Source organism: Scomber japonicus, chromosome 9 (assembly GCF_027409825.1).
Source record: "Scomber japonicus isolate fScoJap1 chromosome 9, fScoJap1.pri, whole genome shotgun sequence".
In the NCBI taxonomy this organism is placed as follows: domain Eukaryota; kingdom Metazoa; phylum Chordata; class Actinopteri; order Scombriformes; family Scombridae; genus Scomber; species Scomber japonicus.
Genome location: NC_070586.1, coordinates 10,188,970 through 10,209,814, shown reverse-complemented (window position 1 = coordinate 10,209,814; position 20,845 = coordinate 10,188,970). Strand labels below are relative to the sequence as shown.

The following is a 20,845-nucleotide window of genomic DNA, read 5'->3' as shown; positions in this document are numbered from 1 at the left end:
ATGGAAATCTAAAAAATCTCTTTCATTCTCTCACTCTTCTTTCTCTCACCCCCCTCTCTCCTTCCTCTCTTACTCCCTTGTTCCCGTCCTCCCTCTGTGGGTGTTTGGTACACTAAGTGCTTCGTGATTGCCAGGGCCGTGAGGAGGCACAATCGGCGGAGGCGTCAACAGCCCTCAGCCAAGTGTCCTTGCTTCCCCGAGTGGTTTTTCTGGCGGTGCTTCGGTCGAGTGACAGTGCAGTCAGCGTTATCCAGTTAGATCGCAGCGTGCAATAACAACGCTGCATGGCAACACGACGCTGGAATTTCCAAAACAGCTCCTGTGTTGTTCATACATAGACTTATTTGTCACACTAAAATGTCACGCAGGCTCACCCCCCGTTTTTGGATTGCCTAAACAGTAAAGGTGTTTGTGTGTGCACTTCAGCAATCAGGTTTTTCTTGTTTTCATTCCAGGTCATCTCTGCTGCAGCCTGTAAATACTGTAAAATGTATAACATAACATCTGGGCAGGTGTGAGAGGTTAGAGCTTTCTCAAAAAATACAGGGTTATTTTTGTGGGATGCAAAAGGAGGAAAAAACCTACATCTGTTGCTAAGATGGCTTAAAATGATAACTTAACCCTCCTGTTGTCCTCAGGTCAAGGAAGGAAGGAAGGAAAGAAGGAAATGAGGAAGGAATGAAGGAAGGGAGGAAAGAAGGAGGAAAAGAGGAAGGAACGAAGAGAGGGAGGAAAGGAGGAAGTAAGGGAGGAAAGAGGAAGGAAGGAAGTAAGGAAAGAAGGAAATGAGGAAGGAATGAAGGAAGGGAGGAAAGGAAGAAAGAAGGAAGGGAGGAAGTAACTAAGGAAGGGAGGGAAGGAGGAAGGAAGTAAGAAGAGAAGGAAGGAAGGAGGGGAAGAAGGAAGGAAAAATTAAAGAAAGAGGAAGGAAGGATAGAAGGAACAGTCAAAAGAGACAATTTGACCCGGGAGGACGACAGGAGGGTTAAATAGTAGCAGATTTGTATCAGATTCATTGTTTATTTTAATTGACTAAATTACTTAATTGACTAATTGATTTGTCTGTAGAGTCAAACAGGAGTTCATAGGATTTGTGTGTCCAGAAAAGTATGAATAAAGTCTGCTGGAGTGTGATCCTATTCAGATTATGGAAATCACACATTTCATAAGAAACTTGCTTAAATGCTTTTAAATCATATTTGTGGCTGAATATTAACCTTTACTTCTAAGGACAGGTACTCTTGCAGTCAGTACTCACAGTTATATAATCCATTATATTGAAAAGCAACTATGATCCCTAAATTCTGCCAAAGATTTAAGCTTTTCCAGATGTGCGAGAGTTTGAACTGTGTAGACAAGCTCTGATGTCTTTCCTGAATGACAAAGGTTCAAAAAGCTTGTAGCAAAACTGCTTCACTGTAAAAAATGATTGATTCAATTTAACCCAGATTTGTTTTCTTCTAAAAAAATCAACTTCTAACATGAATTCATATAACTTGTATAACGTGTTGAACGATGCAAACAGTAAAGGTCTTATACTGACCTTCAAAATGACTCCGTACAGTAAGTGTGTGTGTGTGTGTGTGTGTGTGTAGCATTAAACTGCTGCTTGAATGTTTTGTCAGCTGTGTTGATGTTGTGCTGATCTGTGAATCTTATCAGTGTGTTGCTGACAGCGAGCGCTGCGCTGCCTGCCTATAATTTACACTCTGTTTCCAAACTGATTATGAGAGGTTTGCTGAGAGCGAAGGCAGGTGTGTCTGTATTTCACATCCACACATACTCTTTTTTTTATTTTTCCCCACTGCAGATTTTAGAGTTATGACTCAGCACTGTCATCCAGCTGTAAATTAGAGACTCATTTGCAGATGGAAATGGAAGAAAAAAAGATATACAGTATAACCCAGATGGTGATTTCTACATGAAACACAATAATTAGTTTTAAGAAGTACATTAGGTGTCTTTAATGCCTCCAGAGGTTGAGCTCATGATATCAGTGTCTGTGTTGCGTTCGTAGCTATTTCTGCTTTCGGGAAGCGTCACCAATGATTTATCAGCTGAGTTTTTGATAAACAGTTTTAGGTATTTTAATATTTTAAACATTGGTGAATCCTATGGGAAAGTGTCAGCAGCTTAGTGATTAAATAAGTCTGTCATCTATTTCTGTTTCACATCTGTATTGTGTGCAGTAGAGCCGTGATTATCAGCTGATTTTGACTTATTACAGATATGCGTATTGGTGTTTATGCTGTCCGATATTTTATTGTTTAAAGTTCTGGAGGAAGCATTTTATATTTGATCCGTTTCCTTAATTCAAGTTTAATATATATTTATTTAGTTTTTTACTAATGACATTTTATGCAGTGAAATTTGTTGTGTTTGATAATCACATTTGAGAGATCACTGCAATCGGCCAATATATCGATATCGGAATTTTTTGCTCCCAATATCGATATCAGCATCGGCCCCTAAATTCCAGTATAAGTCGGGTCTAGAGTATCGTTATACTACTGAGACCATGGTGGATGCTGTTGGTGATGATCTGATGTTCATGGTCGTGATTATAGTGAACATTCAGTAGAGTTTTAACCTAAAAGTGTCACTCCGAATTAATATCTAGATACACCTTTGACACCTTTCTTTCCTTTCCCCTTCTCTTTCTCTGCAGCGGTCAGTTCGCGGTGGTCAGACGATGCCGGCACAGGAAGACATGCGTGGAGTACGCCGCCAAGTTCATCAAGAAGCGGCGCAGCAAGTCGAGTCGACGGGGGGTGACGAGGGAAGACATCGAGCGTGAGGTCAGCATCCTGAAGGAGATCCAGCACCCCAACATCATCACGCTGAACGAAGTCTTTGAGAACAAGGCCGAGGTCATCCTGATCCTGGAGCTGTGAGTGTCTGCCTCTTCTTCTCTTTGTGTTCTCGCCACAGTATTTTTATTAATAGGTCATCGTTTTAAGATTTACTCAGTGAGGTGATGAGCTTACTTACGATGGTTATTTTCGGGTCAGGGTTAAATAATGATAGTATGAGGTTTCTACAGAAGAATGGTAAGGAACAAAGAGTTTGGACAAGCAGGTCACATCACACTTGTCCTCCTGTTGTCCTTGAGTGAAGCAAGGAAGGGAGGGAGGAAGATGGAAGGAAACAAGGGATGGAGGGAGGGAGGAAGGAAAGGAGAGAGGGAGGGAGGAAGGAAAGGAGGGAGGGAGATGGAAGGAAACAAGGGAGGGAGGTAGGAAAGGAGGTAAGGAAGGGAGGAAGGAATGAAGGAAGGAAGGAAGGATGGAGAGAGGAAGGAAGGAAGGTAGGAGGGAGGGAGGGAGGGATAAAGGAATAGAGGAAAGAAGGACAGAGGAGAAAGAAGGAAGGGGGAGGAAAGAAAAAGAGATGAAGGAAGGAAGGAAGGAAGAAAGGGAGTGAGGAAAGAAGGAAGGAATGAGGGAAGGAAAGATGGACGGGGGTAGGAAGGAAGGACAGAAGGAAGGAAGGAAGAAAGGGGGATGGAGGAAGGAAAGAAGGTAGGGAGGAAGGAAGGACAGACAGAAGGAAGGAAGGAAAGAAGGAACAGTCAAAACAGACGGGGTCAATTTGACCCGGGAGGACGACAGGAAGGTTAATTCAAGGCAGATTTTACACAAAACATTTTGTAGGAATATGAACATTTTTAGGTGAAGGCTTTAAGTAAGCCCATTCGGATTGTCTGCCTGTATTGTATATTATCACTTATTCAGTCATTTATTGTGTACATTTGAACTTGTGCAAACTAAACTAAACTTCTACCTGTATGTGGTTGAGGCATAAACATTGAAATAGTGGAGAATAATCTAATCTTGACCTCTACAAGCGTCTGTCATGAATACAGTCTCTTTTAAAGCTCAGATCTACATTAAATTAACTAAAATCATCAGACCTTTGACACGAGTAGATCACATGACTTAACTTAGCTGTAACTGTATCTGTAACTCCTTAGAAGTGACATGTGGCACGGAGCCACTTCTTTCACCAGTTAAACCAGTTCAACCAGCTCACATGGAACTAACACAAAAAGATTATTTATGTTTACATGTTTAAGTATGCAGCCGACACGCTTTAGTCAGAAGCTTAAACAGAAAGTACACCTCAATTACTCGGTCGCCTTAAAGTCAGACAACATTCCTGACCGGTGATGTCATACCGTCGAATCGTAAAGAAGAAATAAGGATCAAAGAAACCAGCCGAGGCGTACAATGCTCAGCGCGTGTGTGAATGATAATAAGTCTGTGGCTCATTTCCAGCTCCACTGGTTGAGCGGCTCACTACTCTACACAACTGTATGAGGAATTTAAATGGTTTGCATAAAGATTTGTAAAAAAAGAGAGAATAATGAACACCTTTATCTTTGCTTTCAAGTGCAACATGTGTTTTATTTAACTTTATTAAGCAGTGTTTATGATGTAGTGTGAAAATAATCCAGTTCAGGCTCCATGGCTGAACTAAGCACATCTACTACAGTATGAACTTTTATTACCATTTTATTTTCTTCCTCTCACATATTTGTAGATTTTATCTCAAGTGTTTCCTCATTCCCAAAACACAGAACAAGCGAAACTACTGAAATCTGTCTTCTGAATAAATATGTTGACTGAAACCGGCTATTCATGCAACAAATACTTTTCTCAGCTGATTACTTGACACGTCTCCTGTTCGATTTCAACAGCTCACCTTTGTTACGTGTCAATCCCCGTTCCTATCTCACTTTGGTATAAAAACACCTCAAAAAAAAGGAAAATGAATTATTTAGTTGCACAGTCATGCTTAATCTTTGTGTCGTCCTCCCGGGTCAAATTGACCCAGACTGTTCCTTCTCTCCTTCCTTTCTCCCTTCCTCTTTTCCTTCTTCCCTCCCTTCTTTCCTCCGTCCTTCCTTTCCTTCCTTCCTTCCTCCCTCGTTTCCATCCTTCTTCCTCCCTTCCTACCTCCTTTCCTTCCTTCTTCCTCCTTTCCTTCCTTCTTTCTCCCTTCCTTCCTTCCTCCTTTCCTCCCTTCTTTCCCCCTTTCCTTCCTTCTTCCTCCCTTCCTTCCTTCTTTCCTCTGTCCTTCTTTCCTTCCCTCCTTTCCTTCCTTCCTCTTTTCCTTCCTCTTTTCCTTCCTACCTCCCTCCTTCCTTGTTTCTTCCCTCCCTTCTTTCCTCCGTCCTTCCTTTCCTTCCTCCCTTCCTCCCTTCCTTCCTCCTTTCCTTCCTTCTTCCTCCTTTCCTTCCTTCTTCCTTCCTCCTTCCCCCTTCCCTTCCATCCTTCCTGTCCTTCCTCCCTCCCTCCTTTCTTTCCTTCTTCCTCCCTTCCTTCCTTGACTCGAGGACAACAGGAGGGTTAAGTATCTTCAGTGCCCAGTTTAAATAGTTTTACACTCCAACAGTTCACAGGTTGGTCAGTTTCCAGCTGAAGGCTCAAAATCAGTTGGACACTCTTAAGATGTGTCTGGATCTGTTAAAATATTTAAAAAATGATCCAGTGTCTCAGCAGCCTCACTACTCTAAATATAGTATACAGTGCATTAGCTTTTCAATGATGCATACTTGATGTATACTTCAGTGCGGTCGATAAGGTCCAAGGCAGCGATATCAAGAATAAGTCAAGTTTTAGTGGAGTCGTGTGGCATTGGACAACAAACCAAATATCTCAAGATTATTCATAAGCAGATGAAAAGGTGTTGAACATTAAACTGCTGTATGACCTTTACAAAATCCATGAATGTCCAGTTCATCAAGATATAAAAACAGAAACAGCTGATGTAAATGTTCTCGTAGCCTTGGGGATGTATGTAAATGAAGGTGGATCAACGCTGTTGCTGAAGAGCAGGAAGTTGTCATTGTGGAGCATTCAGCCTTTCCTGAAACTCATTTGAATTATTTGGGAAGATCTGTTGATATTCTTGATCTTTTTGAGATAATCAAATCCATCCGTCTTCGTACAGGAAGCGTTAGCCCAGAGCATGGAGAGGTAGACTAGATAGTTACTGATTCAATGTGTGAGAATATTACTGCTTCCAGCAAGTAATCAGCTAAAGTATATATTATATTATAACCACTAGCTGCTGGAGAGAGAGTGTGCTGAGCCACTTAGTCAGAATAAAGGTGCCTTCATGTCATAAAGCCATGAAATTTCACATATTATTCTGCAAGTTATTTAATGATTTATGAACTTCTGTCTCTGTTTTTCCATGTCGGATTCGAACAGAAGTCTTTAAACCTTGACCAGCACAATGTCTCTAATCATTCTTAGTACCTTTGATGTAGGACTCTGTGCTCACTAAGTTTACTTGTGTATTGCGCAAATCTTGACATGTTAGTGTTTCAAATCAACACATCCTTTACACAATTACACTTAACCCAATAAACCTACTGATGGCTTATACAGTATGTGACAACAGGATAGTGGTGCATAGTACAATAAAACATGTATAATTTGCATCTATGTTCACCGTAGTTACACCATCCTCGGCCACCAGTTCCATTGTGAAAAGTGGTCCCTCCCCCCCTGCAGTAGGGTTAGGGTTAGGGTAAAAAAATATATATAAAAATATAACACAGTCACATGTAAAAAAAAGCAAGACAGACAAATCACAGACAACAATCAAGTCTGGCTGAAGATAATGGATGAGTATATAAAAATTGGAACATTTATTTCCATCCTGGTACTCATAGGGTCTGATTTACTAAAGGTTTGAGTGTATAAGACAAGCTGATCTATGCATTGAGGCTTTTGTTTTTTCAAATGTGCAAGATAATATGTGCTGTCCATTTAGTACATTCGCCATAACGAATATGCAATATGGGGCATTTTAACCCCAGAATCTGTAATTCCATGGGATCAAATTTTATTTTGTGCTTGTGGGCTTTCTGCTCATCCAAACTCTCCATTAAGACACGAAAACCCCTCATTTAAATACTGCTGTCTGCACCCTGTTTTCAGATCACCAGCAAAACTCACGCTAACCAAATGTGCAATCTTTTGGACTGCACATGCAATTTACTACCCTTTATTTATGATCTTAGTAAATCAGGCCTTTCTTCCCCTATTTTCTTCCCTCCTTCCTTCCATCTTTCCTTCCTCCCTTTCTTCCCTATTTTCTTCCCTCCTTCCTTCCTCCCTTCATTCTGTCCATCCTTCCTTCCTTCCATCTGTCCTTCATTCCTTTCTTCCTTCCTTCTCTGTCTTCCATCTTTCCTTTCTCCCATTCTGCCTTGTCTTTCCTTCCTTCTCTCCTTCCATCCTTTTTTCCTTCCTTCATTCTGTCCATCCTTCCTTGCTTCATCCCTTTTGTTCCATTTTTTCCTTCCTGTGTTCCCTTTTGTTCCTTTCTTCCATTCATCCATCCTTCCTTTATTTCTTCCCTCCTTCCTTCTATCTTTTTATTGGTCCGGCCCACATGAGATCAAATTGGGCTGTATGTGGCCCTTGATTGAAAATGAGTTTGACTCCCCTGCACTAAAGTTTATATACTCATCCATTCTCTCTCTCTCTCTCTCTCTCTCTCTCTCTCTCTCTCTCTCTCTCTCTCTCTCTCTCTCTCTCTCTCTCTCTCTCTCTCTCTCTCTCTCTCTCTCTCTCTCTCTCTCTCTCTCTCTCACTTCAGCTGGCATCCACCCTGCGTGTTGTTCGACTCATTTTAACACCTTCACAGCACATACTGTATCTCACACTTCCACTGACGATATTGCTCACTTCCACACTGCATTGTTTAACTGTGTCAAGTTATATTTAAATAACCGATTTTTGTTTAATTAAACTCTCGCAAGTCAGACTCTCTCAGCTGGTTCTGTGACAGGAAGCGACAGGCGGAGAAGGAGCCTACATTTAAGTCTGTATAACTTGTGTCTGGAGGAAATCACGACTCAGTGCTGTGATATATATATACCTCAGAGGTTGATGGTTCAAAGGAAACTTTTAAGGAGCATTAAAAAAGCTTTAAATGATCTGTTATCTATTGATGTGGCTCCTGTTTCACAGTTTAGTTTATTTTCTTGACCAGTCTTGTGGTCATGGTTGTTTCTAAACTTTCCATGTCAGATATTTTCAGAAAGATGCACTCAACCAACAAATCCCTCCCAAAATAAATCATATGATGAGATGTTTGTCATTGTTATATCAGGTAGACTTAGCTGACATGTTTGTTTGTGGTAGAGCATTATTAAAAACAACCCAGGAAGTGTAGTTTTAAAGATGTATTGAATGCATAAAGACATGATGCAGCAGTTTATTCTCCTTACATTGGATTGTTTTGATTATACACATCTGTAAGTGTCTCCCCTGCCTCGATGCTTGTGAGGTAAATAGGAAATGATGACTATGATACATGTGATACAAGTTATTCGATCTGGTGCGGGTGCCTGCATGTTTTTGATTGATCGAGCACTAGAGAAAAAAAACAGAGCCAGGAGAACATTTTACTCCTTACAGTGACAACCACACTGCACTTAAAGCACTGAAGTGAATAGGAAACCTTGTATATCTGATTTCCACAGGTCCGGTCATAATAATAACTCAAAATATGAGGGTTAGCTGATTCTAGATGAACAGAATTAATGTACAAGTACAGTAGATGCTGTTTGTTTAAGAAGTGGTTGTGTTGTCGTGTTTATGTTCAGCCTGCAGGCAGACAGTGACTCAGAGTTAATGCCAAGCTTGTATCATCAGTGCTGCGTGGCTGCTGACAGTCCACACAAAGGGAGACAATGAGGAGACACAGTTGTTAATTGTACTTATGATTCCTGTAATGGGAGAGACAGGGAGATGTGAGATGGTCTGACACTTTACAAAGCACCGAATACAGGAAGAGCTTTATTTTTCTCTTTGAAATCCACTTGTACTTTATGTTATGAGTTAAGATATCAGAGCGTTGTACCTGGTTAGTATTCAAAGCATGCACGCTGTCATGATGCTGTGTTTGAATGTTTCCAGCCTGAGGCAGAGAAAACAACAATCTAAAAATATGACTGTTTGGCTTCAGGTTGTGCCCTTTGTCCTCCACATCCTCCTCCTGTGCTCTGTGTAAATACAACCGTCACAGGTTCTGACCTTTGACCCGAAGCATTGAGTGACCTGTCACAAAAGAGACAGAGGTCACATGAGCAGGCAGAAATCTCCTTTACTGTCTGTGAATACGAGTTAAGATGCTGTTTACCACTGAAGCAGACGATGAAATAAACATCCTACATATAGAGTGGGTGTTTGCTGGAAGGGAGGAGGTGGGGGTCGGAGGGGAGGGAGGGGGGTCCCAGCTGTGCAGCTGGTGTTTCCTCCCTGAAGGGCGGAGTAGTGTGTGTGTGTGTGTGTGTGTGTGTGTGTGTGTGTGTGTGTGTGTGTGTATTTGTGTGCTTCTGTTTCTGCTGAACATGTGCCAAGCATTGATTGTTGGTAATTCATATACAAGAATGTGAAAAAAAACATATTTTAAGACGTTAATATCAGATTTGACAAAGAATTTCAAGAAATAATTTTTTTTTTTTTGTCAATTATGAAAAGTGTGCCTTAAATAGTTCCAGTTGTTTACATATGGCCGACTGTTACATCAAGCATTGCTGTTGTTTGCTTTATATAATGCATATATATTGTTTTATGGCTCAGGGAGTGCTATCTAAATTTCGTTATATTGTTATCTTACCCTCAATATAATGACAATAAAGCTACTACTACTGCTGTATATAACATTTTAATCAGAGGAATTTGTGACTAAATTCTTTTTTCTTTTTCAAATAATCATGACTACAGAGTTATTTTATCTCCTCACTTATATATATTACAAGACAAACACATGTTAGTATGTGTGGATGGCTGATTGAATGCTCAAAGACTGGATGAGCATGGCTGTAATTACAGTTATCTGCACTCTTCCTCTCTCTTCTGCTCTCTCTGTCACACTTCCCCTCACTTTATCGCCCTGTAACTGTGATAAATCCTCTACTCTCTCTCATTCCTCCGTCGCTGCCTTTCTTATCTCCCTCTTTTCTTTCATGTGCTACACGCCACACTACAGTTTTATTAAATGATCTTCAGTTCTGATGTGAAATGGCCCCAACAAGACCTTTTTGAAAGTTTGGATTGATTAAAAATGAAGGCTCATGTCTTTGCAGTGATTAGCGAGCGCTGATGCTGATATTAACCGGCTTAAATAGGAGACTTAATAAGAAACAGTGTATTTAAATTCTAATATGACAAGATAGACATGATCTGAATTGATTTTCATTTTATATGGTTTAATATTGGATCTCATTTGCCACAAAACTACCTCCAACTGGATCAGAATGGTTTTTCGTCTCTTTCGTCAACTCAAGGTGAAATAAAGGTGTAATAACTCAAATACCCTAATAGTTGAAACACCAGGCATGTTCCCTTTCCTATATCTTCTTTGTTGTTTTTAATGGATGGTAAACTCAACCTAAATCACTTTATTGAAACCAGGGCTGGTTAAAATGTTCTCAGGATGTGTAAATTGGTCAGACTCTAATGCACCAGGATGATTAGATTACATCAGCTCAGCTCCGTTAAGCAGGGATTTGTAGCTGGCTCTGATCTCAGAGATCTCGCATTTTAATTCTCCCTCTCTCTCTCTTTCTCTCTCTCTCTCTTTCCTCGTCTAGTGTGGCCGGCGGTGAGCTCTTCGACTTTCTGGCAGAGAAGGAGTCGCTGAGCGAGGAGGAAGCCACTCAGTTCCTAAAGCAGATCCTGGACGGAGTCTTCTACCTGCACTCCAAACAAATCGCTCACTTTGACCTTAAGGTACCGCCACAATAAAAGACTGTAGAGGTCCTTCCTGTCCGATGTCGGGGTCTTTTCTCTCACTCATATATATTAAACAGGAGTACAGCAAGGTTTTGGGCTTTCTTCCAGTTTGTCAGCTTGAATTTTATGCAGTGATTACATACTGTAAACATAAGCTGTGCCCTAAATCCATACTGCTGTGCACACTAATACTGAGCAAGTGTGGAGTATGTAGTGCATTTACGCTGGAAACTCAATAAAACCTCAACGTCAAAGTCAACTAAGGGAAAATGAACCTGGCAAATATTTTGATAATCAGGGACTTGTTTCAATATTCTCTACTTTCAGCTTCTTAAGTGTGAAGATAAGCTACTTCTTCCTCGTCTTATTATAGTGTGACAGTGTATATATATGACCGTGAATTGAACATCTTTGCGGGTTTGAAATCATGCCAAAACAAGGAATTTGCAAATACCACTTTGGGCTCTGGAAAATCATAAAAGGACTGCAAAAAGCTACTTGCGGTTACGGAGCATTAAATCTTAAATTGTTAAAGCAAAAGATCTTTGGAAACCTTTTTCCCTGGGAAGTCGATAAAAGTCATAAAACATTCAGTCAACTAAGAGAAAGAGAAAATGAACTGGCTACTATGCTGATAATCAATGACTTGTTTCAATAGCTCCAAATATTCTCTACTTCCAGCTGCTTAAATGTGATTATATGCTGCTTTTCCTTGTCTTATGATGGTGTGATAGTGTGTATCCTTCCTTTTTGTCCTCAGGTCAAATATAACCAAGGAGGCTTTAACTCAAAAATTATGTATAGTTTTATTTAAATGAGGCTTATTTACCATAATTTCCATAAAACTATGTGCAAAACCTGAGGAATGAAATTGGCTTAAAAGGGTCTAACACAGAATTGGGTGATAATTTATGCTTTATCTAAACAGTCAAATCAAACCGGAAGATGCCACTTTGACTTTGGAAAATTATAACAGGACCTTTTTTCAGTATTTTGTTGCAAGTATTCTCAGTCTGCTTGATTTCTAAGTCCACTTGATTTCTGAGTGTGCAGTTGGAGGACTTCAATAAACAATGGAAATAAAAGAAAAGCCATTCGCAGCTGCAGGACATTAAATCTCATTGTTGAAGCAAGAGTTTAATGAGCAGTGGCACTTTGATCGACATCTGCTGACTTCATTTCAAGTGCTATAAAAAACTGGAAAAGTGCGCTAACTACAGTACATTGTGAAAATTGGCATATAGTATGTTCTGTGTGCTGTTAGTATGCAGCATGAAATTGGGACACTATTAGTCATTAATCATGCATGTGTCCTTTGTATATCCTTGGTTTCAGGGTTTTTAACAAGTACAAATAAAAGCCTTTTTTTAAAGTGTTCAGTCTTAACGATGAAAACCAAAAAACAGAAGTGAACAATTTCAGAAATCGAAAGATGAGCTTTTGTTGTGATTGTGAAGTTTTCTTAACAACTCTTTGGACACAGAAGGCGATGACAGCGACTTTTCATAGACTTTAAACCCACTTGGATATTTTCTGCTGCTCGTACACAGAACAGCTGTGTCGCCTTTTGTTCGGCCCCCTCAGAGTAGTTTGGAGTTGACGTCCATCTTCCTTAAATGCCAGCTCATTGAAGAAGTGGATTTATAGCGTGATGTGAATCAACTGGACTCTTTTTTTTTGTACCTCTCCTTTTATATCAGTGTCTCTTTGTATCCATGTTTTTTTGGGGCTAATACATCTGAGGCTAATTACCATGACTAATCTGCTTTTGGCTTATTTGAATTCTCTTCTTTTTATCGTGGTGTGTGGGTAGTTTTGACTCCTCAGGCAGAAAGAGTAAAAGTCATCAGAAGAGCAGGAAAAACACCAAACTTCAGGATCCAGAACATTATGCACCACTTTTATGTTTGGTGTATTTTTTTTTTCTTTACTTGAACCTCCGATCAATATCATCGATCAGTTTCCCACTTACGGCTGCAGAGATGGCGTCTTTAGAATAAACAGTTCCCTCCACTTACAGAACACAAATCACAAATCATAAGCAGTTTATGACATTTGGCGTCCAGGCCTGCAGGAAATAATGAGCACTGAGCTCAGCCAGCCTCTTCAAATCAATGCCAGAGCTTTTACCAACCACTGCTGCCTCCGCTTTGGATATGCTACTGTTATTCACTGTCTCGCGGTGGCTCCGATTAAGATTTAATTAGTTGAGTACAAATGTGCTGCTGGATCCAAGAGTGGCTCCATCTGATATTTTCTCCCATATTTCAATAACATCTTGTGTTACATACCGTTTTTTTTTTGTTTGTTTTTTTTTAAATGTCAATTTGAATTCAAGCCTAGTTGTATGGATTTTATGTGCATATTTTGCAGCATTAAATAGCAATGTTCTTTTAGAGCCATTTGTAAATACTAATACATATTTTAAAGTGTCTGAGCTCACTGAACAAAGCTGCTTTGAGCAAATTATTATCATTATTATTGTTATTTTGAAACTCAAATCAATTCTAAACAGACAGTAATATTGTTAATCAATGCACTCATTATGCTCAGCCTCCAGGCAGCACACACTAATGATGTGACATCATTATCGGTCGCCTCGTGTGCAGTTTGTATCTGAACAAGAGGCAAAATTATTTAAAGGGCAATTGCTTTTGAGATCTAAAAATTGTTCTTGCACTTTAATTTCACTGTTTATCAATTATCTTCTAAAACTAATTATTACTCTTTTCATTGTGTCTGGAAGGGATGTACATTAGAGCTGGGCAATAAATCCATATTGTGATATTTTATAGATATCGTCTGATATTTTGAATATCGTGATATAGAGTAACAGACTGCTCTATTATCTGCTTTTATCCACTTAGTCATTATATCCACATTACTGATGATTATTGATTGTGTAAATATTTAGTGAAAGCACAGATAGTCATCCCTACAATATTGTCAAAATATCAATATCAAGGTATTTGGGCAAATATATCATGATATTTGATTCTTATTTTTTATTCGAGCCCAACTGATATATATGAGTCAGCCGATTTTTATTTGTTTATTCGCTCCTTAATATCTGTATCGTCATCAGCCCCTGAAATCCAGTATTCAGGCCCTATTCTTTATTCTTTATGAGGATCCCCATTACCTGCCACAGAGTGGTCACTAGTCTTCCTGGGGTCCACTCAAAAAACAACAACAACAACAAACTATAAATAAAATCACAGTGTTAGTAAAATTAAAAAAAGGTAAAACAAGCCAAAATATAAAGATCGGAAAATATGTGAAAATAATTCTGCATATGAAACAATAAAAAATGGTAACTTGGACAAATACTCAACAACAAAAAGAGAAAGATAGATATTCATATGTTTTAAAATGATAAATTCTACAATCACATCTATTTGAGATTCAATATGATGTTTGATTATTAAGCCTGCAGTAAAAAGGAGATGTAAAGGAACATATGACTGCATTGAAATTCCCACTTCCCTCATGATTTAAGGTGCTGAAATTATAAAGTCTGTCCACATTTTAATATCACGCTCCTTTCCTCCAACATAAACTTTTTGTATTTTCTCAGTGTCTCCTGTTTCATTGCAGCCCACAGCCAATCGGCTCTTACTCTTTCTTTTCTTGACTAAATCCTCAACTTAGTCTCATAGTCAGGCTGAAAGGACGAGGGTTTGGAGGGAAGATGGCTTCGTCTAAAGGAAGCATTGTGTCCTCAGGAATGCCCGGCTTCTGTTCTTCTTTTAAGCTTTGCTCAAAGCGCATCTCTGCCGTCCTTTCCTTTCTCCCACTTCCTCGAGAGGTTTTTACTCATGTTTTGCATGGGATTTCCATGGCTGATGAGTCTCCTTCCTGCCAGCCTGTTCCTGGTTTTGTGTGCACGACTCACACTGCATGCTCTCTTGTTTATGCTTAGTTTGTTTCCCATGAAGCTAATTTGTTAGTTTTTAGCAAGGGTGAAATCTCTCAACATGTTTCTTTAAATCTCTCTGTGAGCTTTGCTACTGTTCTTCTTTAAAAGGAAGGTTCATTAAAAATGTCACAAGTCTGTCTGTGTGTCTTCTCTGTATTCCTACTTTTATCTCATCCTTTTAACTTTGTCTCTCTCTCTCTCTCTCGCTCTATCTCTCAATCTCTATCTCTATCTCTCTCTCTCTCTCTCTCTCTCTCTCTCTCTCTCTCTCTCTCTCTCTCTCTCTCTCTCTCTCTCCCTCTTTCCTCTCTCTCTCTCTCTCTCTCTCTCTCTCTCTCTCTCTCTCTCTCTCTCTCTCTCTCTCTCTTTCTCTCTCTTTCTCTCTCTCTCCCCATAGCCGGAGAACATCATGCTGCTGAGCCGCTCAGTGCCTCACCCACGAATCAAGATCATTGACTTCGGCCTGGCCCACAAGATTGATTTTGGCAACGATTTTAAAAACATTTTTGGAACTCCAGAATTTGTAGGTCAGTATGAGATGAGTGTTCATGTGTTTGTTGGTCGAAGAAAAAAACAACAACTCTTTGTCTTTATCGGGATCTTGTTTGATGTTTCATTGAGTAGATTCTGCTCTGATGAGTCTGCACAAATGTACACTCTATCCTTACTGTACTACACGCACACACACACATATAAACACACACACACATATATAAACACACACACACTTCAACACCCTGTTTCCCTGGCTTTAACCCAGGGGTTACGTATTGGGAGAGCAGGTGCCAACTGTGCCACAGGGACTGTGAGAGAGCCCTGCCCTGGTAATAGACTGGAGATTATCAAACCTGCTCCTTCTTGCCAACACAAACACACACACACACACACACACACACACACACACAAATCAGCGGCTCCGTCCATCTCCCCTTACCTACCCCTCTGTCCGGAGCCAACCGCCAAACCCTCTTAGTCTCCCCGCCCCGATGCCAGTGTAGCATCGTCCAGGCCAAAAAACCAGAGCCTGTTCCCAGTTCAGCAGGATGGCAGCTGTCAAATACTCTAAATAAAGATCAAGTGGCAGAAATCCCAAATAATGAGTTGGACAGTTGATGCTTGAGGGCATGCCTAGCTGCTCTAAACTCATTTGGTACAAATAATTAAAATGATTAGAACAACTACTTTGAAGAAAACAAATTATTTTTTTAGATCTAGAGAGTTATCCACAATTGTCTGCAGCTTAATTTCCACAGCAGAGAAATGATTTTGCTTTAACTCATAATAATCAAATAATTCACACATTTCAGATCATGTAAGAAGTGAAAAGAAGAAACTATCACATTTTTAGCAAGCGTGACCAAATTAAAAAAAACAAAACAATAGCTTATAAAAACAGCAAAAGAACCAAAAATCTGTGAAAGCAACAGAATGTGAGAACAGGCTTAAAGAAAATAAATTATTAAATGCACTGCACAAACAAAAATCTGTGAATTATTAAAGGAAAAAAGAAATAATCTTGGAAAATGAACTCAAAGGTAAAAGTTAAGCGTGAGAATTGCGTGTTGACCTGAACAATAATAATCATCTGTGTGTATATATGTGTGTGTGTGTTTGCCTTACAGCCCCTGAAGTAGTCAACTATGAACCTTTGGGCTTGGAGGCAGACATGTGGTGAGTAAATAAACACTCCATCTGCTCCACGCAATGAGCATACAGCACATATGCTTTCTGAAATGTTTCTTATTTCTCTAAAACATCAAGTCAATTAATGTTTTGCACGTTGATGCTAAACTCTCTTTTTTTTCTTCCCCTCTCTTCTTCTCTCCAGGAGTGTTGGTGTGATAACATACATCCTGTAAGTATCTGAAATGCCACCACAACAAAACAAACGACAGATAATTGCATGAAATATGAAATGTGTATGAATCGAACACAGCAGCAGCAGCAGCAGCAGCCGCCTTCACCTCTCCTTGTGTTTTTTGTCATTGAAGTTTTTATTCCATTTCTTATCAAACATCATAAAAAAGACATCAGACTTCAACACAAACAAAACAACCATATTAACCCTCCTGTTGTCCTTGAGTCAAGGAAGGAAGGGAGGGAGGAAGAAGGAAGGAAGGAAAGGAGGGAGGAAGGAGGGAAGGAAGAAGGAAGGAAGGAAAGGAGGGAAGGAAGAAGGAAGGAAAGGAGGGAAGGAAGAAGGAAGGAAAGGAGGAAGGAAGGAGGGAGGGAGGGAGGGAGGGAGGGAGGAAGGAAAGGAAAGAGGAAAGAAGAAAGGAGGGAGGAAAGAAAGAGAGAAGGAGGGAATTAAGGAAAGGAGGGAAGGAGGGAGGAAAGAAAGAGAGAAGGGGGGAGGAAGGACAGACGAAAGGAAGGAAGGGAGGGAAGAAGGAACAGTCAAAATGGATGTGGTCAATTTGACCCGGGAGGACGACACGAGGGTTAAACAAAAATACAATATGCATATAAATATAAATATACATACGCAAATCCCAGCTCATAAACGGAGCAGCACATCTCCCAACACTAAACACATATGATAATACACGAGTCGTCCTCCCTTCACATCTTATAGGAACCTATTCCCCTCTAATATGATTCAGAAAATGACCCCAGACCTAGTAAAACTTCCCTTTGTTATCATTCAACTTTGCTATCATCGGTTCATAGGAGGCATTATCCGTCATCAGCTTAACCCAGTCAGTCAATTCTGGTCGAGTCCAACTCTTCTAGTGGCCAAGAATAAATATAATTATAAAGAATGCTTTTGAGTTGGGGACCTCTCCTTGTGTTCACATTGTTTTTCTTTTCTTCACCAACCCCCGCGGCGTCATCACTTGCTTCACGTGACAGTTTAGTGTGAGTGTTTGTCGAGACGTAAAGAGGTTAATAGCTGCTCTCTGACCTTTCTGTCGTCCAACTCGTTGAGCCACTCGAGACTCACAGCGTTGCCGTGGTCGCTGTTTATCGTGAATAATGTAACAACCTGCAGCAAAGGACTGTGGAGTGTATTAAAGTCCTGTATGTGTGTATTGAAGTGTGATATTTCTCCCAGCAGTTGTTTAAACGTTGTACAATTAAGTTTTAATTACTTTTTATACTTAACTTGTTTTTCTTTTGTAACTTATTCATTTAAAAGCAGTATTAGTCGGGCCATTAAAGCCATAAAGAACTTTCATCACCCACTTCTCTATCAAGCTTTTCAGTTCTTAATTTGCAGGGGAGTTATTCTCAAAATCACACAAAAACAACACTGTCAAACGTCTAGGACACACTGAAAACTGGCACTAGTATCAGTCTTGGCTTCATCAGATTTGCCAGTTCCAGTACGATTATAGTGGCTCACATTCTCCATTTATATTAATTTCTACCAAAAAATGCCTGAATTTTATGCAGAAAATGGTTTGAACTGATTTATACCTGGAGTTTAAGCTCCCATATATCAAGTTTTGTTACATTTCTAATTGCAAAAGGATACTAAACATACTGCCCTTTCTGGATGGCGATAGCTCAAATTAAAAAAAATTAAAAAAGCAGACTGTAATTAAAAGCAAAGTGAAAAATGAAGAGAAATGGCTAAATCACTGAGCATTTAAGTTGCATTCCTTTTTATTCCTTTAGTTTTTTATTTTCAGCTTTTTTCAAGATATACATGAAAACATAAACACAGAACTCCAAACCCCTCCCCCAACCCACCCACCAACAAATTGAGAGAGAGAGAGGAAAAATAAAATAAAAAAGATAAATAATAACAATGAGAGGCGTAAATCTACAACCCGTCCATCATAGAGGCTGACAATGTGTCAATATATACCAGATAGGGTTGCCACATCTCTGTAAAAGTATTATAGTCTTTCTTGAGTGTATATGTCATTTTTTCAAGTGGAACACAGCGATTCATTTCTGAAACCCATCTTCCTGTAGAAAGTTGGGAGTCAGACTTCCATGTGATGGCGATGCACTTCCTGGCAACACACACACGGCCAATGAGAGAAACTACTTTTGAGCTTTTCTTAATTATGCAGTTGCATTCCTGATCATGTCATTAATCAGGAGTGTAAGAGATGTGTGTAGTATTTTATCCTGTTTCACAAATACATTCTCAGATTTTTTAAATTATTTTGTTATTAAAAGCTGAAAAAATGAGCTCTAAAATTCAGTGTTGAGAGCGCTAGAGGAGAGTCTCTCTCTCTGACTCTGGATTTTGTCCAAGATCTTGTCCAAGTGTTTGATTTTGTCAGCATGTCATACACTTAATGAGCCTTCATCATCCTCACAAAACAAGTCTGGGTCATGATGAAATATTCCCAGTTTTACTCTAAATCACAATAACTAACATTATAATGAATAATGTAATAGTAATGTAATGCTGAGTGGTGTTAAAATGCTAAACGTGGCACCTGTGAGGATACTTAACTTATAATTCAGTTAACCCATTGATCTCCATAACAACGATCGACTTCATGGCCCAGAGCTCGCCGCTTTTATTGAACTAGCGAGTGTTCTTGAAGCAGTTCTCCGCAGGCGTATCGGAGGAAAGTTCACGCCCTCTGCCGCCCAGAGATCAACTGCTGTTGGCTCGTGATGATGTCGTCCTCTCTTCAGACTCAGCTAAAAGGCTACCTGAGCTCCCACACACCTTTTTTTTCCTTTCAGAGAGACACCTACACAAAGCCAAACAAAACAGGTGTACACAAAACGGCACATTACTGTAAGTGCATGTGCCCACACAAAGCTCATGGAGTGCTCTCACCAAAATACAGCTGGTAAAATAAAAGAGAAATAAAAGGTAAAAATGCCACAATGTTTGTTTTAGGAAGATAATGTCAGAATAATACAGATTTGATCTCATTATAATATAATAACTAGCTTCAAACTAGCTTAATTTTTTTTGAAAAGAGTAATTTGTAGGTGCTAATAAGATGAGGCGTAGTTTTGTCTCTACATTACATGAGCGTAGTCTTTTTTTCCGCATGCATCCACGAACATACTGTACACACACACACACACACACACACACACACACACACACACACACACATACACACACACACACACACGATATTTGCTCATGCCGTCCACCCACACAACTGTCACAGCTCACAGCTCTGGCAGAGAGAAAATAGATCGTTCGCTGCCTATTATCACAGCTGAGAAACAGTAAGGTGCGCTGACTGTTCATCTCCTATTGTGAAAGGAAAAAAAAAAAACGTGTGATGGGAAAAACAATGCTGGGAATTATTTAAAGCAGTTTTGGGTGATTTTTTTTTGGCACGTCTTTATTTTCTTAAAGGAAGTGTTCTGCATGAGTGAGCAGGGTTGGGAAGGCTACTTTAGAAATGGAATAGGTTACACTTTACTAGTTACCTTGTTTAAAATGTAATAAGTAATGTAACTATTTCAATTACTTAATCTAGGTAACTTTTTTATTACTTTTCTATTTTTCTAACTAATGTTCAAGTTCAGCTGTGTTTCATGGATACTGACATGATTTATAAGGGAGATCATTTCTTATAAAGCAACATTTATCTCTCATTTGAAAATGTATTCATTAGTTCATGTAGATTTTAGAATATTAAATAAAGATATTTGATGAAAAAGGTCAATAGTCTGGCATGAAGCTTAATATTTATTTGGATAAACCCCTTGAGATGCATCATCTCGTTTTTGAGGGGGTCCAGATATATAAACAGACATTGATCCAACATACCAGCATAGAGTAGACAATACAATAGGCAATACAACAACAATAACAAATAAATAAATAAATAAAAATACAGAAACCAAGAAGAGAGAAAAAAAGCCCACATCATGATTTATTTACAATATATTAAAAAAATATTGATTTCAAAGAATTAACCTTTGTGTCGTTCTCCCGGGTCAAATTGACCCCGTTTGTTTTGACTATTCCTTCTTTCCTTCCTTCCTTCGTCCCTGCTACCTTCCTTCCTTCCTTCTTTCCTCTGTCCTTCCTTCTTCCTTCCTTCCCTCCTTCATTCCTCCTTTCCTTCCTTCTTCCTCCCTTTCATCCTTCCAGCTTTCCTTCCTTCCTTCCTTCCTCCTTTCCTTCATTCTTCCTTCCTTCCTTCCTCCTTTCCATCCATCCATCCATCCTTCCTTCTGTCCTTCCTCATTTCCTCCTTTCCTTCCTTCCTCCTCCCTT

The 20,845-nt window shown here is 39.5% G+C and overlaps 1 protein-coding gene across 1 annotated transcript in view; it reads left to right on the top strand.

Moving 5' to 3' along the window:
• Positions 1-20,845, top strand: part of dapk1 (death-associated protein kinase 1) — a 94,535-nt gene that overhangs the window by 31,588 nt on the left and 42,102 nt on the right. The window contains exons 2-6 of the mRNA XM_053326092.1: positions 2,669-2,890; positions 10,622-10,760; positions 15,080-15,209; positions 16,305-16,353; positions 16,511-16,537. Of these exons, the coding sequence (XP_053182067.1) occupies positions 2,669-2,890; positions 10,622-10,760; positions 15,080-15,209; positions 16,305-16,353; positions 16,511-16,537 (567 nt within the window). The remainder of the gene's footprint in view (positions 1-2,668; positions 2,891-10,621; positions 10,761-15,079; positions 15,210-16,304; positions 16,354-16,510; positions 16,538-20,845) is intronic.